Genomic DNA, 26,944 nt, shown 5'->3' on the forward strand with positions numbered 1-26,944 from the left:
TCAGTTTGGGAATGAGCAGCAGAAATGGCTTTCTTCTGCAGAAACTATTATCCTGGTTTGGAGTAGACTGTGTTACAGAGTATTACTCTGTAATAGTAAACCAGGGAAATAACAAACACCAACAATTCTAAATAAATGTCGTTCAGAGTCCTAAAAGATGTGTTAATAGCACTTGAAATTCTTCAGAAACTTGTCCCTTTTCTGAGTGGTATGGGCACGGCTCTCTTTCTATTATTATTACTAATCATACTAAAGAATGACGTTAGACACAAACTTTACATGTTGCTATTGATGCAGGTGGTTTTTTTTCCCCTTCTTGCTCTAGCTGACCAGCACTTCTGAGATTTATCCTCTTTTCTTCTTACAGGACATAATAATTGACAGTGGGAGTTTTTGGATATCTGGCAAGGAAGGCAAGGGTTATATAGGAATTTGTACTTCTTTTACAACAGCAGAAATAATGTAATAAAAGCTTAGGAAAAGTCCTGGATAACCCTGCCAAGGAACCTTTAGTCTGCAGTGATTGGATGCTGAGCTATGGGAGAGAGGGTTCTCATTTTTGTTTTAATTCTTCATCCTTCTACTTAGAAGAATCAGTTTCTTACAGGGCTTGATCTTGCATGGTGTGGTGCTGTCTAGCATGGAAGACATGGACTTACTCACATGGTTAAAGCTAAGCATGTGCTTAAGTGCTTTGCTCGATCATGCTAGTGTGCTAAGCACCTTGCAGAATTGAGGCTATAAAGACAGTAGGCATAAAAACTGAGCTTTCACTGGACATTCCCCTTTCCTTATAGATTGTGGAATACTCTCTAAGGGCTTGGATCTGGAACATGATTGTGTGTGTGTGTCTTTTTCTGTTTCAGATAACATCTTTGTTTTTTCTTTTTAAATAAGAATCTGGGGATTGATATCTCAAACATTTTAAATCATTTTCCATTGGTTGTCACAAGTGTCTTTCTCTTACTCCTGTACTCTGAACTAAACAAAATTGTGAAATTTCTGTATACAGTGAAAGAAGCAGTGGGTTTTAACTGATCGACTATTTTTTTTAAAGTTGTTCCCAACATTAACTTTAAATGGTACTGATCAAGCAGCTGCAGTAAGTTTCAGAGAAACTTATTTTCTAATTATTGTTGAAAAGATTCTCTTGTTTTTTAATAATATTTAGACTTTAATATAGTGCCATCCATCCAAAAGGTATCAAAGCTGTTTACACACACTAATGAATTAAGCTTCACATCCCAGTGAAGTAGAGAACTATCTCCATTTTGCAGGTTTACCATAAGTGTCACAAGAAGTTTGTGACAGGTTTCAGAGTAGCAGCCGTGTTAGTCTGTATTCGCAAAAAGAAAAGGAGTACTTGTGGCACCTTAGAGACTAACCAATTTATTTGAGCACAAGCTTTCGTGAGCTCACTTCATTGGATGCATACTGTAGAAAGTATGGAAGATCTTTTTATACACACAAAGCATGAAAAAATGGGTGTTTACCACTACAAAACGTTTACTCTCCCCCCACCCCACTCTCCTGCTGGTAACAGCTTGTCTAAAGTGATCACTCTCCTTACAATGTGTATGATGATCAAGGTGGGCCATTTCCAGCACAAATCTAGACATGAAAGTTGCGATATTACAACAAAAAAATTTCAAAACCAGACTCCAGCGAGAGACTGTTGAATTGGAATTCATTTGTAAATTGGGTACAATTAACTTAGGTTACCTTGCATAATGACTTAGCCACTCCCAGTCTCTATTCAAGCCTAAGTTAATTGTATCCAATTTGCAAATGAATTCCAGTTCAGCAGTCTCTCGCTGGAGTCTGGTTTTGAAGTTTTTTTTGTTGTAATATCACAACTTTCATGTCTGGATTTGTGCTGGAAATGGCCCACCTTGATTATCATACACATTGTAAGGAGAGTGATCACTTTAGACAAGCTATTACCAGCAGGAGAGTGGGGTGGGGGGAGAGAAAACCTTCTGTAGTGGTAAACACCCATTTTTTCATGCTTTGTCTGTATAAAAAGATCTTCTATACTTTCCACAGTATGCATCCGATGAAGTGAGCTGTAGCTCACGAAAGCTCATGCTCAAATAAATTGGTTAGTCTCTAAAGTGCCACAAGTACTCCTTTTCTTTTTAAGAAGTTTGTGGTAGTTCTTGGAATACATCCCAGTTGTCCAGACTTTCTTGTGCTTTTAACAGAAAAGAATCCTTTCCCCCACCTCTTCTTCACTGAAATTACATTGTGTTTCAATGAGAAAAATATCACAAATATACCCAAGTTTATATAAAATCCCTGGTATTTTGACTTTCAGGCCAGGGACCTGGAATTACTTCTGTAGGTGTCTGTAATCACATCACTGGTACAACAATTACTTAGACAGCAAATTTAAATTTCATTTTAACTTTGTCTTTGGCCACTGATGTGGTCATAGAAATCCAAGGATCTTTACCGTGATATAAAAAGTGCCTGTTTTATATTAGAATGACTAAAATTTAGTATTAATAGATGTTTAAATGGCATCAAATCTTCTTTTTTTTAATCCAAGAGTAAATTAATGCACATTCCAGTGGTGGTAGATATCGGAGCCTTGGGGCTTTTTTCCCCTTTGCCTTCTGTGGCTTACCATTCATCTTGAGACATAATCAGGGATCATAATTTTCCCTGCTCTGACAAGATGTCTTAGTGCTGAGGTTTACTTTTCTCAAAAACAAACCAAAAAAAAAAACTATTTTCGTTTGTGATTTCATTCTTCCGCTTTTCCCCTTCTATCTGGGAAAGGGACTACGTTTGTGTTGGATAAATTTATGAAAAACCGTTCTAAGATGAAATTTAAATACAATTGTCCAGTCCATTGAGTATCAAAATTGGGAGCAAAAAGGAGCAGGTGCTAGATATGAAATCTGAGTGGTAACTTTTCCTTCCTTCTCTGGCTAATGGCTAACTTAATTTGATTATTAATTATTCAATTTCAATATATTCAGCTGTGTAACTCAGATACTGGTGAATGACTTGTAAAACAAAGCATCCTTTGTGGGTCCCATATTTTCTAGTCCTGCACAGATTAATCATCGCCATGTAAACCTGTTCATGAGGAAAGGATCCTGCTGTCTCTAAGTGGGTAAGTGTGGCTTGCTTTTATGATGTATTGGTAATAGGCTAGGGACAATATTTAATTACCCCATCCAGTGGAATGATCTGGAGAAAACTAGAATGAACTTTTTTGGTCTTGTCTACACAGAGGGTTTCTTTGAAATACCCCTGCCTCTTTTTACTTTTAGTGGTATATTGCATGGTCCTGGTTTATGCTGACTAAGGGTTAGCCAATTGTAATAAAAACTCCAACAGTTGGTTTACGCTAGTGCTCCCACAATTACTAGTTCTGGCAGAGTGTCATCGGTGTGAGAAGTTCAGAAAAACTACAGTGTAGGTGAAATCATAGAGCTGCTTAGTCCCAGTGTGGGCTTACCATATAGGGGATCATATGCCTTATGGTTTGGCTCTATTCACACTTGTGAGAGAAAAACAAAGATATCTTCAAATGAGGTTCCCAATGCTAAATGGGTGGAGCCCAAACTGTACGGGCAATCCCACCTCCTAAATTATTCAACCCCCTTGCCACCACCCATAGAACTGTAGTAACATTTCATTAAAATAAAGTATGGGGCTTTAAACTATGATTGTTTTATAAAGATTAATGTAAACTAATGTTAATATTAAAACAGTTTTGTAACCCATAATTCTAATCTGGGTTTACTGGAAAGATGGAAGTGGGAAACTGAAATTATGACACTACTAGAATTTAGGGTTAAAATACAGTATATATTTTTGCAGCATTGTCTATTTTAAGTATTCAAGATAAGTAGAATTTTTTCTTCACCCTCAACCTCCCCTATTGGTGGCGCTATCCTCATCAAAGCTGACAGATTGGTGTCATCAGGAGTGACACAAACATTGAGCACCATTGTGAAAGTGGAAGACTAATAATTGAATCCAGATGCTTGCCAAGGATTTCCATTTACTTCAGGTTGGTTTCAAGTGTGCCAGCACTTATGAGGGAGAAGGTGACTTTTAGAGGATGACTCTACGTTTTTATGTTAGCAAAACATAAAAAACACTATGAAGCATGTTCCCCTTGAACATTTACAAGTTGCTTGAAAGCCTTAACACCCATGTAAGTTAGGTAAATATTATTACTCCACTTAGTGTGTCCGTTTCCCTGCCTGTGAAGTGGCTTGTTCAAGGGAGTCAGTGGCAGAAGTGGAAATAAAGCCTAGATTTCCTGACCTACAGCTTGCTGTACTGGAGCAGACAAGTTGTCCATCTAGCATTGCATCCAGTTTCTGATGCCACCATATGATTCAGAGTACGGTGGAAGAATCCCTATATTGGGAAGCTATTTAATAACCTGCTCATAGGAAGAAGTATTTCATGTATGAAATCCCACTTTATTTTCTGCTTTATACATTTATTTGTTAAAATTTGATGAATTCTAGGAACAGTGGGATTGATCATATTGTTAGATGATGATGATTTTTTGAATGGCTGATTACTGGGGACCAGCAGAAAAGACCTATGGTGGGGATCCGATGTGCAAGTTAACTGTAACCTGCACAGTAGGGGCCCTTCTCAGAGTACAGGACCAGACCATTGTTCTCATGTTTACCTCAAGGCAAGATATGCTGTTTCCGTAAAACAGGAAGATGAAACTGTGGTTGAGGTGTGGTGCTTCTGCAGTGAGAGTGGGATGTCTGTAAAATGGGAGTAATACATATTTCATGTTATTGTTGATCCTTGGATGGAAAATTAATCAATAGTGTGTAACTAGCACACTGTGAGATGGTGTTTAAGTAGCACCTCACTTAGTCATATGACTTGTTCCAGATGATTGTGTATATTAAAGTACATGACAAATCTGAAAGGAATCCTTTCCAGTTAAAGTAATATAATTAAAGAAACTTAAACTGAGATTCTTCATAAGGAAATCCAGTAATGGTTTTTGTACAAGAGTGTTTAGCAATTAAATCCAGCTATTCCAATCTTGATTTCCTTCAACCCCTACATATTCAGCCTTCATTTACATGGTTTTCAAAAACTATCCCTTGTGTTTTGTAGTTTTGGAACCAAGAAGGGAACCATGAAAAGCTTGAATTCTCCTAGTTGGAGTGAGGATTCTCTAGAGCTTAAGAAATAGGAGAGCTTCTGTGAGATAACTCCTATTTTGCATATGTCAGGAAACCAAAAATCTCTTTAAATTATAACGGCTCATCTCATTGACATGCTATAATTATTCCACCATTTTAGCTGTAGAACATTGTACTGTAGGACTAAGCTTGCTAATAAAATCAGTCTTAAATACACTCACTTGCCACACTGCACGAAAAACAAAATACAAATACATTACTCACAAGAATTGTACAGTAATTAATTGGTGGAGGTAGCAGCAATCTTGTGTCTGTGTTCACTTCTGCATTCGTGGATGGGAGGCAATGCTGCAGCCCTTCCATGAATGGGAATCCCTTTGAATTTAGTGGGTGTTGACACACACGCAGAGCAGCTGCTTCATCAGTCCATGTAACAAAAAGATGATTTTGTTTGTATTAGCATATGGCCTATAGGTAACACTGACACTTAATAGCAGTAGAGGTTTTTCAAGTTACTGGGTCCACATTAGCATCCTCTGAATACGAGGCCTTCATGCTAGAGCTTTGTCTGTTAGTTTTGAGGATGCTCTCCTTTGACAAAAGCAGCTCTCTTGTTGATGGCTCATATGCACTTGGTTTCCAACAATATGCTGTCTGGTTAAATGTCTATCATGGTGATAGCGGATGTTGAAGTGTTTCAGCCTTCGTGGTTCCTGAGGGAGGGGTGTGTGTGTGTGTGTGTGTATATGGGGAGAAATGTTGCTCTGAAACACTAGACATTTTTCCGTGCTTTGTCTACACAGGCTAGAATGGGACACATCCACTGTTGGCTGTAAAGGTGAAAGCTGCAGCCTAGCTAAGGCATGGTTATCTGTAGGGCTGAATGAGACAGCTGTCAAAGTGCCTTAACCATGTCTGCTTTATTGATTCCACCATTGCTTCCGCTATTGAAGCTCCGTCAAGGAAGATGCAGATCTTGAGTTTGTTGAGGTCTCCCCCACCTCCCACCACCTTTGTGATTTTTCTCATGACACTTGCCCTAGTGTTTGAAAAGAGGAAAAGGGAGTGACTGGAAATTTGCCATTATATGAGAGGAATAATAGGTAGAGCATGTAATTACATTATGTATTTGGAGTGTTATATTTAATGAGCCCAGTATTTGCATGTAGTTGATTCAACACCAATGCTCTGTCTAGTGATCGCATATGCACTGTGTGAAGGGTAATTAGATTGTGGTATCTTAACATATAATTATTATTCCACGTATAAGGTGCCCCTCTCAGTACTTGTTTGAGCATATAAATCTGTTTTCAGATTCTTTGAGACATGAAATTTCTTAAACTGCAAGATATATTATATATGACAATAATGGTCTATAAAGTGTATGAAATGCTCAACTATGCGCAGTTCTCAGAATGCGCATCTCCACCTGCAATACTGCATTCTGGAGTACATACACATAACCTCCTTTTGACAGTTATCACAAGTGTATGCGTCTGAACATCAGTGGGGGCAAAATGTGTTTTTATATGCCTGCATGCCTGTAACAGTTACACTGTAATTTTATACTGCAGTTTTCTGCATTTAATTCATTTAAAACGCCTCTGATTAGTCAGTTGATGTGGTGTAAAAAGCATCTGGATTAAACCTAAACCTTGTTTCAAACAATATTTTATTTCCCTTGGTTTGTCTGCAGCAGTTCATGGGGATGGGGGTGGGGCACGGAAGAGCAGGGGGAGATGTTTGAAAAGCTGGACTTGAAGAAGGGGAAAGAAGCCTTAAATATCTAGAAACTGGGGGGGATGGAGGGGAGATGAATGGGAGTGAAAGAGAAGGACAAATGAGACAGAAGGGATTTGGAAGGAAGTTCAGAGTGTGGATGGGGGAATTGGTTTGGAAGGTAATTACATTCCGGAGGGCAGGGGAATGTGACAGCATCAGGAAATGGAGAATGTAAATAATCCATGTCACTTTTATTATTATTTATATATTCTCTCACTTTTTCTTCTGAATGGCCCTACAGGTTTCTGTTTTCTAGCCCCTCCTCTCCCTCAGTAACGGAGGGGTGCTCTGAAGTTCCTCACGTACTGGGGCTTTGGAGGGCCAAAACACTTTTCCCTTCCAACCTAGGGAAACTCCCATGAGCCATCCTATGCTAGATACCTGTGTGGGGATGGGTTGCCACAGTTCTCAGCATTCTATTTTCCTCATATCTCTCTATGGCCCTGATGCTGAAAGATATTAAACTTTTGTAAACCCCTCACCGACTTCAGTGGGAATTGAGTGCTCAACACCTCCGTGGGATCAGCTCCAGAAGTAGGAAAAATTCTTCCTTTGTAGGCTCTTTAAAACAGGCTCTCAGTCACCAAAGGATGCAGGTTTCAGGCAGTAATGAACGCTTTCTGGAGAAGATTTACTCTGGATTCTCATCAAGATTCCTGGGCCCTGTCCACTCCTGCATTATTTCCCCACCGAGATACTATGAGATAATTCAAGGTTGAAGTTTATTTCATAAGTATACAGTAGAACCTCAGAGTTATGAACACCTTGGGAATAGATGTTGTTTGTAACTCTGAACAAAATGTTATGGTTGTTCATTCAAAAGTTTACAGCTAAACATTGAGGTAGTACAGCTTTGAAACTTTACTATGCAGAAGAAGAATGCTGCTTTTAGCCATCTTAATTTAAATGAAATAAGCACAGAAACAGTTTCCTTATCTTTTCAAATATTTTTTTAAACTTTCCCTGATTTTTTTTAGTAATTTACATTTAACACAGTACTATACTGTTTAGCTCTTTTTGGTCTCTGCTGCTGCCTGATTGTGTACTTCCAGTTCCAAATGAGGTGTGTGGTTGACTGCTCAGTTTGTAACTCTGAGGTTCCCCTGCATGTGAAAAAACTAAGGAAGAATCCAATTTGAAGCAAAGTATGCAGCATGTACAGGGATTATAGTTGGCTGGGGAATAAAAAATTTTGTAATCCAGTGACTGGGTCACTATCTTGTACATTTGAATAGACCAGTGATTTTCTTTCTACTAGACTTTCAATAGCTTTGCTACAGAAACCCATTTTTAAATCGGGAAAATCTTCCATTTTCTACTGTTTTTAAAAATCAAAGCATCTTGGAAGCAGAAAATTTTGGTAATTAGGGTTTTGGTGACAACCTGCATTCTTTCTTAATTATATAGGTTTAGCTTTAATTCCTTTAAATTACAGTAATAAAACCACTTTAATTTGCAATTTTTTTATCTAAAAGATTTTGCTTGCAAAAGCAAGTCTCTTTATCTAGGATAAGTTTGGAAAAGCAGTTTTAACTATTATCTTTGAGACCTTTCTACACTTTTTTTGAATTAAGGGGCAAATCCAGGTCTCTAATACATGCACATAAAATGTCCCTTGAAGTCACTCAGAGCTAAGAGTTTTTGTAGATTAATTTGAATACTTCGGGTAATTTCTCCTTTCAGAAACAATCATGAATATAAGACATATAATATGTAATAAGCGGTGGGTGCTCATTATTGCAAGATAGATTTACACCATATCAACAGCATTTAATTATTAGAATTATTGGTGCAAGTGATTGAACTACCTATCATGCAGCCACATAGTAATAGTACCTAGCAAAAAATCACAGCAATTCACTGTGAGGTAGAAAAATAAGCATTCCTCTTATCCCTCTGAAATACAGTCTTAGGCTTTGTCTACGACTGGCAGTGAATGACACAACTTTTGTCATTCAGAAGTGTTTAAAAAAAAAAAAAAACCCCACATACCCCACATACCCCACAAGGCCCAAGTTTTGTCGAGGAAAAGAGCCAGTGTAAACAGTGCTTTGTCGGCAAGAGAGCTTTCTCCTGCCGACAAACAGCAGCTACGCTGCGCGCCTTTTAGCCGCACGGCTGTAGCGGCACAGCTGTGTTGCTAAAAGTTGTGTAATGTAGATGTAGCCTTAGGGCTTGCCTACACTAAAAAGTTTTGTTGGGAAAAGGCAACTTTTGCCGACAAAATAGGGGAGGCATATGCACTGCAAATCTACTTTTGATGGCAAAATTGCTGTCATATTATGCAGGTTTGGTGATAAAATAAAACCACCTCAGTGAGAGGCATAAAACCTTTTGCAGCAAAGTTAAAGTGACAGACCGTCAGCATAGACACTGCTGTTTGTTTTGTCTCCAGAACTGGCTTCTGCCAGTATCCCACAATGCCTGCTGTGACCGCTCTGCTCACTGTTTTGATCTCTGGTGCTCTGCAGACATGCGCCCCTCCGCTTTCAAAGCTCCTGGAAGTATCTGACAGCTGAGCGTGCTGCTGTGTTTGGGGAACAAAGAGCAAATCTTTGGAATGCTCCTGTTCAGCCCTACACTAGGAACACAGCGGCAGGCAGGCAGACTGCGGCTGCAAGGGCAGGGAGTTGGGCGCGGGGGACGACTGCTGTGCTGCTTTGACATTCCTCTGCACGAGAGCTACAGAGATGCTGAGGATGCTGCTCTAGGCAAATGAGGAGACTGTGGGAGAACTCGGAGGGAATCACAGAACCGCGGGCAGCTTGGGGAGAGACTGCTGTGCCAAGCAGAGCCGGGGGTTAAGTGTGTGTGGGGTGTCCCACTCCCCATGCTTCAGGATCATAGAATCATAGAATATCAGGGTTGGAAGGGACCTCAGGAGGTCATCTAGTCCAACCCTCTGGTCAAAGCAGGACCAATCCCCAATTAAATCATCCCAGCCAGGGCTTTGTCAAGCCTGACCTTAAAAACTTCTAAGGAAGGAGATTCTACCACCTCCCTAGGTAATGCATTCCAGTGTTTCACCACCCTCCTAGTGAAAAAGTTTTTCCTAATATCCAACCTAAACCTCCCCCACTGCAACTTGAGATCATTACTCCTTGATAGGATAGGTTGGTCAGCCTGCTGTCTTCCCCACCAAGACACACCATCTCCTCTCCCTCCCCATAACACACTTCAGTTGAAAAAGCAGTGGGCAATCTACTAGGATGCCCTGCAACGATGGGATTGAAAAACCTGCATAATATGATGCTGTACCTGTCCCATGAGGCATTGCAAACCCTAACCCTTCCCAAAGCAACTTGTGGCCAGTTGCACAGTAGAATAGCTACCACAGTGCATTGCTCTGTGTCGATGCAAGAGCTGTTAGTGTGGATGCACTCTGCTGACACAAGAAACTAGTGTGGACATGCAGCATTGGTTTTAATTAAAGTGGCATAACTTTTGCCAACAAAATTTTGTAGTGTAGACGAGGCCTTAAGGCCTGCACCTACTTAGGTGCATAAATACTTGTAACTTTACTTACCTGAATTTCCCCATTGATTTCAGTAGTACTAATTGTGTAAGTTAAGTTGCTTACATGCATAAGTGTTGTACGTAAGAACATAAGAAGGGCCCTACTGGGTCAGACCAAGGGTCCATCTAGCCCAGTATCTTGTCTTCCGACAGTGGCCAGTGCCCGGTGCCCCAGAGGCTAGGGACACCATTCCTGTCCATCCTGGCTAATAGCTATTGATGGACCTATCCTCCAGAAATTTATCTAGTTCTTTTTTGAACCCTGTTATGGTCTTGGCCTTCACAACATCCTCTGCAAGGAGTTCCACAGGTTGACTGTGTTGTGTGAAGAAATACTTCCGTTTATTTGTTTTAAACCTGCTGCCTATTAATTTCATTATATGACCCCTAGTTCTTGTGTTATGAGAAGTAGTAAAAACACTTCCTTATCTACTTTCTCTACACAAGTCATGATTTTATAGACTCAATCACATCTCCCCTTAGCCGTCTCTTTTCCAAGATGAAAAGTCCCAATCTTATTAATCTCTCCTCATATGGAAGCTGTTCCATACCCCTCATCATTTTTGTTGCTCTTTTCTGAACTTTTTCCAGTTCCAGTATATCTTTTTTGCGATGGGGCGACCACATCCACACGCAGTATTCAAGATGTGGGCGTACCATGGATTTATATAGAGGCAATATGATATTTTCTGTCCTATTATCTATCCCTTTCTTAATTATTACCAGCATTCTGTTCGCTTTTTTGACTGTCGCTGCACATTGAGTGGATGTTTTCAGAGAACTATCCACGACGACTCCAAGATCTTTCTTGAATGGTAACAGCTAATTTAGATCCCATCATTTTATATGTATAGTTGGGATTATGCTTTCCAATGCGCGTTATTTTTCGTTTATCAACATTGAATTTTATCTGCCATTGTGTTGTCCAGTCACCCAATTTTGAGAGATCCTTTTGTAGCTCTTTGCAGTCTGCCTGGGTTTTAACTATCTTTAGTAATTTTGTATCATCTGCAAATTTTGCCACCTCAGTGTTTACCCCTTTTTCCAAATCATTTATGAACATGTTGAAAGGACTGGTCTCAGAACAGACCCCTGGGGGACACCACTGTTTACCTCTCTCCGTTCTGAAAACTGACCATTTATATCCCTTTTTGTTTCCTGTCTTTCAACCAGTTACCTATCCATGAGACCACCTTCCCTCTTCTCTCGTGGCAGCTTACTTTGTGTAAGAGCCTTTGGTGAGAGACCTTGTCAAAGGCTTTCTGAAAACCGAAGTACACTATATCCACTGGATCCCCTTGGTCCACATGCTTGTTTACCCCCTCAAAGAATTCTAGTAGATTGGTTGTAGGTTCAGAACCTTCTCAAGTATTACCACAAAGACTGAAAAAAGTAAACGCTTACCGATTACCAGTCAGGCTAGCACATTAGGGTTTTTTGTAGTTTAGTTCAGAACTCTATGTAGAAATTAATTTAGATATAATCCCAAATGTACATATTTTTATGGAAACTGTGTAACTTCAAAACATTTGAATTTAGATTCTCAAATTTTCTCAAAACTTGGTTTGCAGTACATAACACACAAATGATAGTATTGAAAGGTACTGGTTAACATTTGCATCTCTGTGTTCTATCTAGATTGTGTGCCCTTAATCTATATTCAATATAAGTAGGCTTGGCAGAACTAGATTTTAATAATGTTTTTTATAATTTTGACTGATATCAGTGTTTGTTCTTAAGCATTTTTTATGTTTTATCCACACGATGAAAGGGGTGCATAACCAATGGAAAATCTTTCATGGACCTATTCAACAGCAAGAGGAAAAATAATGCCTATGTGGTAATAACGCTAAAGAATGATAGTGCTGTAATACTACATATAATTATTCAATGATCGTAGACATTGAGATTTAAAAAGTTAAAACACAAATTGTCAACATCACATATCAAAATATAAAAATAAATATCCTTAAACTCTACTGTGTTCTCAAGCAGCATTTTTCTTTTTTTTGCCTTACTTCATCATCAGTGGAAATATTTTTTTGTCCATTGTGTTTGGTGAAATGTTTACCAATTTAAAAATCTAATTTTTCCAAGTCTAAATATAATTGACAAATGAATTAATCCCATACGTAACTTTACTGTTCATTGTTATGGATTATTTTGGAAGAAGCTGTTACCTCATTTTGTCAGTTTCGGTAAAGAACAGTGTTCAGCCACTCCCTGAAGAAAAAGCCTTACGCAAATGTATAAAGAAATAGATAGGCCTGACTCTTCCCCAGTCTTCCTGTTTTCTTGAAGAAAAAAATTATTCATGAATGAAAAGATACTGTATAGGTAGTTACTTTTTTAACACTTAAAATTTTATATAAAGGTTATCATACCTCATTTAAACCCTAATGTTAGGGGATCTTATTTTGTTCTAAAAACTTGGGCTGAGATCTTGGCCATTGACGTCAGTGCGGCCAGGATTTTACTTTGATCTTTACTGAAAATTGGCACAAAAAGCCAAATGTTCATAGAGAGCAGCAAGGTCCTTACATTGTGCACTTCTAATTTGACATTACTGCAGCTTTGTACACAAATCATGCATTTTATGCATGCAGTTAAGTTTGTTTAGTATGGGAAAAAGAAGACTGAGGGGGGATGTGATAGAGTTTTCGTGTACATAAAAGATTGTTATAAAGAAGAGTGTTAAATTGTTCTTCTCATCCGCTGAGAACAGGGCAAGAAGTAATGGTCTTAAATTGCAGCAAAGGAGATTTAGGTTAGACTTTAGGAAAACCTTTGTAATTGAAAGTGTAGCACTGAAACAAATTTCCTAGGGAGGATGTGGATTCTCTGTTGTTGGAAGTTATGAAGAACAGGTTAGACAAATACCTGTCAGGAATAGCTTAGAATAATACCTAGACTTGCCTCAGTGCCAGGGACTGGACTAAGCGACCTGTTGAGGTCCATTCCAGTCTGACATTTCTGTGTGGACATTTGCCCACCCACTGTCCTGTCATAACTTAATTAGCTGAATGGTTTTGCTCGATATTAAATCACTGAGTTGATAGTGAGAAAGGACTCAAAGGGCGTTACTGCTCTATCCAAGTGAAGTCACTTGTCTTTGTGATATATACTATTGTGCTAAGGATCTTAACACATTTTTTTAAAAACTTTTGGTGGTTAACTGATCAATACAGGTAAGATTTTGTCACAGATATTTTTAGTAACAGTCACGGACAGGTCGTGGGCGATAATGAAAAATTCACAGAATCCGTGACCTGTCCCTGACCTTTACTAAAAATATCCATAACAAAATGGGGAGCCTGGGCATCTGGCGTGGACTGGAAGCTCCAGGGGCCCCCTCCGCTGGCAGCTTCGGCAGCGAGGGTCCCCCCCTTGCTGCCTGGGGCGGCCAGGAGCAGCAGGGGTCCTCCCCCCCATTCCTGCCTGGGGGCAGTGGGCGTACCCCGCAGTTCCATGCTTCCACAGGCAACAGGGGACTCTGCAGCTCCCAGCCGGCACTGGCTGAAGTCACGGAGGTCTTTGGAAGTCACGGATTCTGTGACTGCTCTGCCCTCTGTGGCTAAATTGCAGCTTTACTGATCACCTCTGGAATTCAGGGTTCATACCACACTTTTAAATGGATGTGTATTAAAACTACTCAGTGAACTCACCTGTCAAAGATGACATGCACTGATTCTGTCACTTGGTTTGAGAACGTAGACTTGATGAAGTCGTTGCAACTTTTTTATAGTATGGGAACTTTTTTCGTATAGTCTGTAGTATTCAAATTTGTTCCAACCATTTAGTTTCAAAATGCAAGCCATCATTTGGAACACATCACCGTGGCGACTTGAATGTGGTGGAAACTACACCCCTCTTCTGCCCACTAAAATAATCCTAGTGTGTGTTTGTCTGGATTTTATTCTGTTTTGAACTGTTTGATTAGTACTTCTTAAATGGAAGACATGACAGTTGTGTTTTCTTAAGATGAAAGGCATGATAAATCTGCTAAAATAATGTTGTTTAACTGGGTGAATGGATAAGTTCTGCACACCTAGCTTTATTCTTGCAGATATCCTGAAACAACTTTAGAACGTTAGGTTCTAATGTAACTGGTACCAGTGGGAAACAATCTATTCAGTTGTCTTGTAATATGTTAAATGAGTTGTCTTGTTGCACCTAGCAAGTGAAAAAATTAGAGGAATAAACAGATGTATAGAACTGAGGAAAAAATTTACAATTTAAAATTGTGATGAATATTTCTAACTTCTTTATAGGAGTAGGGTGTAGCATAACTTTAGATTCTTGTACTTTTTATAGCATAAGTTTATAATCAAATGCAATGTTAATGGTATCTTTCACTATTTTTTATTTTTGGAAGGCTTTCGTCTGTTATTTATTTTAATTATCAAAATCATCATTATGATTTTTCTCAGCAGCATCTAGTAAAACCAAAATACTTATGAACATCAAACACCTAATCTTGCAGGGACATGGCAAGGACAGCAGTTGTCTTGTGTATCTCTTCAATTTTGGTTTAAATTTTTGACTTTTTAGAAAACAGTCTTTTTTTTTCTTTTTTTTGTTTCAGATCTTTCAAAGAACAGATTTACTGAAATTCCTTCAGATGTCTGGCTGTTTGCACCACTTGAGACTTTAAATTTCTATCACAACTGCATCAAATCCATTCCTGAAGCCATCAAAAATCTGCAAATGTTAACATATCTTAATATTAGGTGAGTAACTGTTTTTTCCTGTTGATGTCTAGGGATTATATATAGACCATCAGGAAAGATGGCATTCATCATCCTCAGGACCTTCATTACATTTGTTCCCCGCTTTTCCTCAGCTTGTTAAACATTGTTCTATAGTTTTTGTCTTTTGGTTGTAGGTCAAGTAGCTCCTGCTTCTTCCTTCATGGGAAGGAGTTGACTGTATTACCGTATTCCATACAGTAAATTGTAGAAGCTAACTATGTGGGAAGCTAATGGAAGTTTCCTTTGTTTCTGGTGCTATACAGATAAGTGTCGATGAAGGTTGGAAATAGGCTATAGAAGTTGGATTATTCTGTTCAGAAGGCTCTACAGACTTAGCACTCAAATGAGTAGTGAGAGAGGTGACTGCATTACTGCAAACAAATAGTGGGATCTTGTGAGACGAAGGAAAAGAAATAAACACCAGCTTTACAGGAAGACTTATAAAGTGTAATGGGTATACATATATATTGAATGGGGCATTATGGAAAACTGTAACTTTCCCATGCGCTGTTGAGACTTGTTTTGTACAATATGCCCAAATTTTGGTCCCTGATCATCTAAAATATTCTGGAATAATCTCTTCCACTATACATTTTGCAACGGGATTTGTGACCATCCGTCATTTTTTTCTTGTCAAGTTTGAGGTGACTTGATTGAGAGAAAAAGAGAGAGAGGACTCGGGAAAAATAATTGTTAATCATGTCTTGAAAGCTCGAATGCTTTTTCCCCCCCAATGTCTTGTCTTTTTTTTTTTTTTTTTTTTTTTTTTACTCAAACTTCAAGTGAAGTTTAGTCAGAAGCTTTTGGAGGTGTAGTATACAAGACCAAATTTGAAACAGGAAGGAATATTTAGGAAGTTATGCACTGGCAAATTTGCAGGGTAAGAATGGTCTGCTTTGTGGAGGTTTTTAAGAGCACTAGTGACATCTGAGATACCTACACTGTTTGTTTTTCTTTTCCTGTGCAAAGGGCCAGAAAGCACAATTCTCTTCTGCTTCTGGGGATAAAAGATGCAGAAAAAATCTCCTCAAACAAGACTAGAACAAATGCTCATTGAAGTAGGAGTTCTATTCTGTATTGAAGCAGGTTCTCAAGGTATTTGGGTGGCCCATTTCATGATGTGCTCTACTTCTCTGGGGGAGTATCCTTGCTTGGTGAAGAGGAGGAAGGACTCAGCTGCTTTCAGACACTCCTGCAGGACCTGTCTCCCTGTGGTTATCCAAAACTGTTCCCTCAATTCCCGCTCTGTGTTGCTCGTCAAAATCACTATATAGCTTGAATGTTTCATAGTGTGGTCGGTCATTCTCTTGAGCCAGGCTAGCTGGAGTGGAGTAACTAGACTGTACTGGTGAAATGAAAATGAGCCCTAAGAGAGGTCTGGTCTACACTAGAAAATTAGATCAATCCAGCTACGTTGCTCAGGGCTGAGAAAAATTCACACCCCCAGAGCGACATAGTTTAAGGCAACCTAAGTTCACTTGTAGGCAGTCTTCCATCAATCTCGATACTGCGTCTCGAGGAGATGAGTTACCTACACTGACAGGAGAACCCCTGCCATCAGCCTAGGTAGAGTCTACGCACTAAAGCGCAGCTGTTCAGCTGTAGCATTTCAAGTGTAGACAAGCCCAGAGATTCAATTTACAACTCAGTGGGTTTGCTTATTTTGTCTTGTCTATCTTGAGTCCATTTCACTTGACATTACTTCTACATGGCAAGATGTTGAAATGTTTTTATAATTGCATCTTATTCCCTAGATTTACATCATATTATGGGAAGACTAAATTATTACACTTGAACGCTATTTTATTTAAATTGAATGGGGACATGGAATTTATTTAGTTAAGGCAGACTTTTTCATGTAAGTCATTCATACTGGGGAACACAGCTAAAATTTGAATGAGAGGTATTGCTGTGTACTTTAATACCTATTGGAACAGAGAGAATGTTTTCTCAGAATTCCTATTAAGCTTCAAGAGACTATTTTAATTAAAACTTTTTTTTCCCCTTTTTAGTCGAAATCTTTTAGCAACATTGCCAAAATACCTGTTTGACCTACCACTTAAAGTTTTGGTTGTCAGTAATAATAAGCTGGTATCCATTCCAGAAGAAATTGGAAAGTTAAGAGACCTGATGGAGTTGGTGAGTATAATTGTGTACACCACTGTTATGTGTATTGTGGTATAGATAACTTATTAATGCCGTAAGAAAAGTATAATTTGATATTACTACTATTAGTAGTTTATTCTGATTGTGCAAAGGGCTGACTAAGAGTGGGGCCCCATTGTGCTAAGCACTGTACAGAGTAGAAGACAGTCCCTGCTGTAAAGAGCTTAAAGACACCCATCTGGTTGAGTAAGGGGATATGAGACAAAAGCAGAGTGAACAATGTGAGGGCAGCAAATGTCGTGTTGCCTGTATTTGTTTTGGTGGGTGTGGAGGGAGGGAATTACTTACAAGATAAGCTAACAGGGGAGGGGAAGTGAGGGGGACAGGGCAGGGGGAAGAGTTTAAGAGGGAAAAGTGTGGAGTTAAACTGAGGTGAAGAGACTGTAAGGGGCAGATGGGATGGAGAGGATTGTTGCTAACAATTCTGATTGGCACAGGGCAAAGAAAGACAAGTCAAAACTGAGACGTTCTCTGACTGTATGTTTACACAGTGCTCGGAAGCCCAGGGGAGCAGTTCTCTTGGCAGACTTGAGCTAGCACGGCTCATGCTAGCATTTTAAAAATAGCTGTGTAAACAGCTCTTTGAAGTTGTGGCTTGGGTTGGAGCTTGGGGTCTGAAGCCTCGGGGAGAGGGGTAATCTGTTGACTTGGGCTGGGAGAGTTGGTTTTATGGGCTCCAAAACTCAGTGTAGACCTACCAGAAATGTCCAAAGCTCCCTACTTTGGCTCCTACTGGCTGGAGTCTGACTGATTCCCCACTGTAGTTTTTCCCAAAGGCCATGTGGCGGGAACAAGGGAAGGAACCTCCTGGAGCCTAATTCCTCCAGGTTATGGGAGTCTCTCCTATGCAGTTCTAGGTCCAGGGGGATGTGAATCATTGATGCAGAATGCCAACTTAGTTATTGCATGGTCAGTGTTCAACCGTATATTGCAGCATTCAAAGTACAGTTACAAAGTTATTAACAATTTAGAATAACTAAACACTGAAATATATAAGTAATCAAACTTTCTCTTAATACATTGACATGAAAGACAAATCTGAGAAACCTCTATTTATTGAATATGGTTTCTCAGTTTAATATGTAGTAACAAGTAAATTATGAAGGAATGTAGCCTCACTTACTTTAAAATGAAATTGGGTCTTTTAACTTGTTGCTGTAGTTCACCTGTAACAGATATGCTTAGTTTTGTGATAAGTCTAGAACATTACACTCACACCTGTAATGAAACATGAGCATATTCCAGGTCCCAGCTTTTTCATTTGAAAAGTCAGAAATAAAGATTGAACTCAGTTTCCTTTGTGAAATATATTAGTGAAATGAATGCCCATTATTTATCCTATTCTTTCTCTTGTACTATACTTTCTGTGGGGGTAAAGAAACATTTTTATTGGGGGGGGGAATTGAGAATACTACATTTCGATTAACTAGTTAGTGTATTTGAAAGTACATTGTCAAGGTTTCTTTCATATTTTTAAAATGTGTTTACTCACTGTTTAAAGCCCCGACATCTTTACCAGTTGAAAACGGGATAAATGTTTTTACTATTGGGGATTTTACAGGGGTTTCATAAAGTTAATCTTCAAAAGCCAAGTGAGAATTAATTGCATGTGAGGAGGCAATCTTATATTAAGTAAAGATTAGTTTTTTGCAGTCTGTCTGCAGTTTCACCCAGAATGGAGTCTGAGTGTACAAATGGCTGTATAATAACTTGATAGAACAATGAGGACCTGGGCTACGTGTGGTGACTTGTCAGTGTTGAGGTGCACTATTATCTCACTGCACATTGCAAACAGCCTGCCCCCCATTTCTGTAGCAATTCAGACTCAATGCCTTTGGTAATATAATTGTGTACACTGTTTTAGGCACTTCTGCAACGTTTAAAATGTTCTTTGTTATACTGTATATATGTAGAACTTAAAAATTCTGGCTTTTTAAAATTACAGATCCATGGGATCACTCCCTGACAGAAATCTAGACCTGCAGTGTTCTGCATATGCGCATGTAAAATATTGCCAGAAATAAAAAATCCACCACAAGGTGTATAATGCAATCTTGAATATTAAATATAGCTCCCGTATGTGGGTTTTTGCTCTGCTGCCTTTATTATAGTGGTTTTCAAGCACACTGCCATCTGTACACAACATGAAGGTATTTTTAATCCTGGTGCTTAAATACTCTTTATGTCCATAGAATCATAGAATATCAGGGTTAGAAGGGACCTCAGGAGGTCATCTAGTCCAACCCCCTGCTCAAAGCAGTGCTGATCCCCAATTAAATCATTTCCACTATTGTTTGATATCTGCATTAGAGCTCTCTAGTCCATCAAGTAGGCATGCTGTCTTTATTCTAAAGACTCAAAGCAATAGTTGCCAACCACGAATATTGAGATGGAGTATTTATAAAAACCATCCTAGCTCTATTTTTGTCCCTTTAAAAAAAACCAAAAACCTTTCATTTTGTGTACTTCACCACTCTGTGTTATAATTATCTAGAAAATTAAAAAGCGTTTGTCGCCACAAATAAAACTGAAGTGTAACTTTTGAATGTTTTTATCACCCTTCCTAAATTACCCCATGGACTTGAAATAGAAGACTGTTAACCAGTTTTCAGTACACTTACATAATAGTTTAACAATCCACGATGAACATTTAAAACTGGTAGGCAACCCAAGTAGCCAAATGGATGCTGGAGAGAGATGTTGGGAAGGAATTCTGTCCTAAAGTAAGCAGGCAGAAGAGAAAGAATGGGCACATGTATGCAGAAGTGGATTCACCTGTCCCACCGCCTGAGCAGGGGAGCTGCACGGAGAAAAAAGCTAGATTTATTTCTAAGGACCTACCCTTTAAAATCAATCTCCAGTTTTTCATCTGTAGCATTGGGTGTGACATCTAAGTGTTATCATTGCACACATGAATCACACCTGGAAAACTGGAGCTATAGGTCTCTCTTGTTGAACCAGTGTTCAACCAGGTTGGAAATAAGTTTTTAGGTCTTCTCCATATTTTATTAAAGCATATGCTGAAATTATCTAAAACACTGGTTAATAAAGAAGTTACTGTTCATCCAAGTATAATGTTAAATTATCCAAAAGTAGCAAGTTTGATTTAAAAAGTCATAAAATGGATATAATACATAATCTGCAATATCTCAAATTAGAGTTAATAAATTTAACAGTACATGTTAAATATCCGTATCCAAATACTCAAATACATCACTCATGGAAAGTTATACTAAGAGTAGGTTGTGGAAAATAAATATAGTAATGAGTGTAGATTGTCCCTCAATAGTTGAAATTTTAAAGTAGGTTGTCCATGAATAAATATAGTCCACCAGAGAAGAATTTCAGCTACTTTCCTGTCTTTGCTTCTCATTGGCACTGTAGCTCATTTCTCCTGGTATTGCCAATGTCCGGTGATATATTCTAGTCTAAATAAATGCCCCTTGATCACCTGATGGTGTCTGACAGCGTGAGTCACTGCTTTAGCCGGGCACTGCACTGACCGATTCCACATTCCAGTAGCACTCGCTTGTTACCAGGATCACAGGTGCCCTAGGCTCCCACAATCAGTAATGTGCTTGAACCTTGTAACCCCTGGCACTCAAAGCATCAGCCACGGGGGCGTATTTCTCCAGCTTTTGAGCTCTGGCACCGCAAAAGGCCAGGGTTCTGTTCTCAGAAGGAACTATGACATCCACCATGACAACCACCTTCTGTTCCTCATTAGTAATGACTATGTCCAGTCACAGTTGATTCTCCATTTCAGGGACAGAGTTCATGGCAACCTTTCCCATGGTTGGCAGGATGGCCTTGACTAGGTGGTCTTGGATAGTGGTGTGGCATAGCTGGCAGGTTTTAGAGTTGAGTTTGCAGCTGCACAAGATGTGGGGTAACGTCTCGTTAGAATAGCCAAACTTTTTGCATCGATTGTTCCAATGGCTCCGTTCAGCGGGATGCAATTGAGCCAAGCCCTGTTGCTGAATTTCCAGTTGTCAAATCAGGTGAAGCTGTCCCTGGGGAGGAAGTGATTCCTGGCATCCCACTTGCATGTCACCTCAAAAGCCTTGCCCTGATGTGACTTCCGTCTCAGGTTTTCTACTTACTGCCAATGGATGGCATCCTTCAATGTCCTCTTGAGTATGGTCCTTGCTGTCAGAGTAATGACTGCGTACCCAATGTTCTTGACCTGGGGCACCAGGACTCCCACCTCCTGACGTTCCTCATACCATGTCCAGAGGCAGCCAGTAAGCTGCTGCAGCCGTCGTATGGCATTGTGGGCACAAGTCTAAAGTGAAGCAAAGTCTCCCCAGTCTGTTCCAAACTCGCCTTCCAGGGTCTGTTCCAAACTTGCCTTCCACTCAAGTACATGGCGACATCTTGGCTGGAAGGGGTCCTCGCTATTTGCTTCCTGCTGACATCACACACAGCACTTGCTGCAGTGCTCCTCACCATAGCGTCCTGGTATGTCAAAAGACAGAATGCATGAATGATCACCGCAGTGTGGCATAGATCACCTATTCAAGGGATGTTGGCACCATCCTGCCTATGCAAAATGACCACCAGTTCATTACTGGCCAGCTGGGGAAGGTACATCCACTTCTTCACCACATGCCTTATGGTGTTGTCCACCTTGTTGAGAGGTACCTTCCCTCGCTTACATGAATGCCTAAACAAACGTTAATTAATTTAGTCTTGCAACACCTGTGTGAAGTAGGTGTAAACCATGCTTATTCCCTGTGGCTGAACCACTTCGAGGTGTAATGAGTCTACAGCAGTCTTTGTGAGACTAGGCTGATATATTTTTTCTGAGGCAGTAGAGCATCAGGTTCCCAAACTTTTTGCTCGCACAACCCTTTCTTAATGAAGTATTTCCTGCTGGGACCACAGACAGCATGGAGGATGCCATTTTATAGGGCAAAATGGTGTCCTCTGCACGCATGACCTTGCATGCTCCGTATGTGAGAAGTCATGCCGCATGGAGGATGCCATTTTGCTCTGCAAAATGACACCGTCTGCAAAGTGTGACCTTGTATGTATGGTGTGTGTGAGGTCACGCTATGCAGAGGATGCCATTTTGTAGAGTGAAATGGTGTCCTCCATGCATTGTGACTTTGCACACACTGTATATGCAAGGTTACGCTGTGTGGCACAAAATGGAATTTTCCACTCACTAGGGATTGCCGTCATCCCCTTTGCTGATGGTGTGACCCCATTTGGTGTTTCAACCCACAGTTTTGGAACCGCTACAGTAGAGGATCATCATTTTAGATCCAGTGGTCTCAGGTGATTGTGGAACATAGGGAAGAAGAAAGGTTGTTATCCCCATTTTGCAGAGGTACAGAATGTAGGTGAGCTGTCTGCAATCACACAAAAGACAGAGATGGGAATCAAATCCAGATCTTCTGATTGGGTCCAGTGCAAATCTCAAGGTGGTCTTTCCTTGTCCATTGGATTAGACTCCTTGATTGGGCTCCCACACTACCAAATGTTGCTGCAGATTGGAAAGGCTCTCCTTAGAGCTGAGTTATAGCAGCTCTCAATTTGGTAAGAAAGGGGGAGGGGGAAGGAATGAGGATATTGTTCTTTAAAACGTGTTTTTGTAATAGCTTTCACTGAAATTTTTTCCTTTGTTTAATTTCAGTCAAGATATTCAGCTCATTGACTCATTATCTTTTACTTAGGATATCAGCTGCAATGAGATTCAGGTCCTTCCCCAGCAAATAGGAAAACTGCAGTCACTTAGAGAACTGAACATTAGAAGAAATAATCTCCATGTGTTGCCAGATGGTAAGCTGCTCACCATCCTCGTGTTGAAATAGGTAAATTACACAAAATATTAGGGTGTCTGATTTTGTTTTCTTTCCCCCTTAACAGAATTGGGAGACCTTCCCTTGGTAAAGCTGGATTTTTCTTGTAATAAAATTACAGAGATCCCAATTTGTTACAGGAAATTACGTCATTTACAAGTAATAATTTTGGATAACAATCCAATGCAGATACCACCGGCACAGGTTAGTATAAAAGAACTTGCATTTTCTCAACTTTCCCAGCATTTTAAGAAAGGGTGAGATGTGTTAGGTTAATTACCAACCAACTGCCAGTGGCACAAGGAAACATAAGGGCATTTCTTGACCCATAATCCTTTGCTCAAAACATTATTTTGTAGTTTAATCATTCATCCCACCCTTTACATTAGTTAATGTGGAGGCCAGAATAGATAATTGTAGTAGTCCATTCTGTCCTTTAAAAAACAAAAAACCTACAAACCTATGAATAAACCCCCAAAAATCAGGCTGATGTTGATTTATACTATGTGGTAGTCTGACAAATTGTTGTGAACATCCAAAGATTTAACCCAGGAGAAAAATTGTAGGTGTGACTATTAGGGTTAGTCTCCTTTCTCCCACACACAGCTATCGTTCTTTCTCTGCATCCATATTTCTGCTTGTTCTTTCCATCTGCTTTCTGTTGCTGATCTTTTCCTCAACCCAGCCCTATAGAGACATAATGAGCAAGGCCCACCCCCAAAAATGGTCTTAATCAGTTTAATCTAATCTGAAACTACAAACAATATGTAGTAGTCATAATTGCATGGTAACTGTATAAGTTATTGAATAACATCATTACAGGGTAGATTAAAGGCACCCAAACAACCATACCTTTGCATTTCCATACCTTAACATTTTTGGATTTCTTAAGTTTAATTCTGATATTCCTGGGCTTGTGATGCTTGTTTTGGAGATAATTACTACATTCCTGTAACTTTTTTTTTAACTTTAAATTACTGATACGTACACAACCTTTATCTGGGTATTATATCGTACTTTTTTCCCCCTTATTGAAATTTGAAAGTAATCATTAAATTTTCTTGAATACAGTTGTATGAGTTGTACTTATTAGAAACATCTTTGAAATAAGAAAATTAATGTTGGAGTTTAATCTTATCTGTTTATAACCTTTATACTGGCTTAGTTTGATAATATGTATTATAAGTTTCATACAGCATGTATCAGAAATGTCCAAACTCCGCTCCTTTCCTCCCTGATCCCGGAGATGTCTTATTTACCTTTGTTGCAGCTTCAGGCACCCTGATACCTTTCCCTCTGATTGGTATCCAAATGCTTCTGTGTTTGATGTATGCAGTGTTGTTGTAGCCATGTTGCTCCCAGAATATTAGTGACAAAGTGGTTGAGGTAATATCTCTTATTGGACCAGCTTCTGTTGGTGAGAGACACAAGCTTTCGAGCTTACACACCTCAAAAGTTTGTGTCTCACCAAGAGAAGTTGGTCCAATATGACACGTCATGGCACCCACCTTGTGTCTGTGCCTGATGTCATTAAGACCATGGGCAGCCTTCTCTGCTGTCCTTACTCTGCAGGCAGGCAGACCTTGCACTTTTATGTGCCTAAAGAGCAGGTCTGCTTGTCTTGGGCTTCTGGACAATTTGATTTTTTTTTCCAGCCCTGACTGCTAAACTACTAAAACTCTCTATTTTTTTTTCATTTGAGAGTGGGAAGAGTAAATTCTTGTATAGTAGAAAGTTAATAAAAATAACTCTTAAATGTAGAAAGTGTATGATATAAATATACCATGCATCTAAATTAATTTTTTCATGTGTTTAACAGATATGTTTAAAGGGTAAAGTTCACATATTTAAATTCCTCAGTATTCAAGAATGCCTCCGAATAGATAAAAAACCAGATTCCTTAGATCTTCCATCACTGTGTAAAAGAATCCCATCCCAGCCACTCACAGACAGGTATTACTTTTCTTCTTTAAAACTACTTAATGTTTGCTATGAAATAAGTGTTTAGGATAATGGAGAACTACTCTCACAGTGAGGTCATATAATGTTAATAGTTGTATTTACTTTTAAGGCATCATTATTACAAGTTAATTGATTAACTGATTTAAAGAAGAATTATATCAATTACATTATATCTCTTCATTCTTTTAATTTCTTGCTACAAAGCAAATAGTAATTGTGCTTTTTCAAATTTTCGGCAGTAGGGTACACCAGAAATTAGACTAAAGATGGGTTTGAATTTGTTTTTTGAAATGAGCAGCTTTTCTTTTTCATACTACTACAGTACAGTAGAGCATTGAAGTTATATTCCTCTGAGCTTGCTCAAAATAGAACTGTATTGCTAGATGGAAAGCCTGCCTTCCAATATTGATCCAGCTGTATACATTTATAAGGAATTCTAAATTGAGCAATACCTTATAAAGTCTCAGAAAAACAAGAGAAAACAAACTGAAAAGTCCAAATGAACTAAATAGTGCAATGTATACAGCTGGACTTTCTCAATTAATATACTTCTATTAACTGTTTCAGAACTGTCTGATATCAACAGTCTTTAACCCGTCTTGTTTTAGAAAACTGTATTACCTATAGAACAAGATTTTACCCTTGCCAACATACTTAAAATTTCATCCACAACCTGTGTCAGTATTTGTTGACTTTTGGTGCTGAATAAAACAGAAGAGCTGTTCGAAACATACAACTTCTGTAAGAGAAGAACTAGTTAGTTATCCAGGGAGGCTTAACTAAGTATAATGGGATGAAAATGTACAAATGTGAATGTAGGCTGGATACCAGTCAGAATACAACACCTAAGGGCTTGTCTACACTGGGGAATAGCTGTTTTAAACTAAAAAGAAAAGGAGTACTTGTGGCACCTTAGAGACTAACCAATTTATTTGAGCATAAGCTTTTGTGAGCTACAGCTCAATTCATCGGATGCATACTGTGGAAACTTCATCCGATGAAGTGAGCTGTAGCTCACGAAAGCTTATGCTCAAATAAATTGGTTAGTCGCTAAGGTGCCACAAGTCCTCCTTTTCTTTTTGCGAATACAGACTAACACGGCTTTTACTCTGAAACCTGTTTTAAACTAGCTTCCCATGTGGACTCTTATTCTGCACTGAGAGTGGATTAAACCAAACTGCGAGAAGGAACTCTTAGTGTAGAATGAGTGTCCGTGGAGGGGAGTTAGTGCAGAATATTGCACTTGAAATTCACACAGCACTTGAATGGACTTAAGGAAACACTCCTGAATTTTTTGGGAAGTTGGACGAGATAACCTAATTGATCTTCAGTCTTAAAATTTCTATCTGATATCCTTCTTTAAAATAGCCTCTCAGCACACTAAACATCTCTATAGTGGGTCTTGTGTCACAGATGGGTGTAAAACAAAACAAAGAAACCCTTTGTCCCAGCAACCATAGAGAGATAGGTGGGAAACATCTTGAAAATGGTGTCTTCCTTTCACTTACCATTTAGAAAAGTGGTATTTTGTCTTATATTATGTTCAATGCCTTCTCTTTGTTATAGTATGGAAGACTTTTATCCCAATAAAAATCATGGTCCTGACTCTGGCATTGGCAGTGATAATGGGGATAAAAGACTGTCTGCAACTGAAGTGAGTGAGTTTTTATTATTCACTGTATATTTTTATTTTTGTGTTGATAAAAGAGGGCTGAAAGGACAGTATTTTTCTTCATTTACAGAAGCAGTTTATCATTCAGCATGTGCATAATTTTGCTGCACTAAATTGCTTATTTCTTTGTCATTCAGATAT

At 39.1% G+C, this 26,944-nt stretch overlaps 1 protein-coding gene across 6 annotated transcripts in view; it reads left to right on the plus strand.

Annotated features, from left to right (window-relative positions):
- Positions 1-26,944, plus strand: part of LRCH2 (leucine rich repeats and calponin homology domain containing 2) — an 82,284-nt gene that overhangs the window by 19,543 nt on the left and 35,797 nt on the right. For all 6 annotated transcript variants that reach the window (XM_084639680.1, XM_084639679.1, XM_084639683.1 and 3 more), the window contains exons 2-7: positions 15,031-15,175; positions 17,209-17,335; positions 23,044-23,149; positions 23,237-23,373; positions 24,989-25,122; positions 26,698-26,785. In XM_084639680.1, the coding sequence (XP_084495806.1) occupies positions 15,031-15,175; positions 17,209-17,335; positions 23,044-23,149; positions 23,237-23,373; positions 24,989-25,122; positions 26,698-26,785 (737 nt within the window). The remainder of the gene's footprint in view (positions 1-15,030; positions 15,176-17,208; positions 17,336-23,043; positions 23,150-23,236; positions 23,374-24,988; positions 25,123-26,697; positions 26,786-26,944) is intronic.

Source organism: Lepidochelys olivacea, assembly GCF_965140295.1.
Source record: "Lepidochelys olivacea isolate rLepOli2 genome assembly, chromosome: 9".
NCBI classification, from domain to species: Eukaryota; Metazoa; Chordata; order Testudines; family Cheloniidae; genus Lepidochelys; species Lepidochelys olivacea.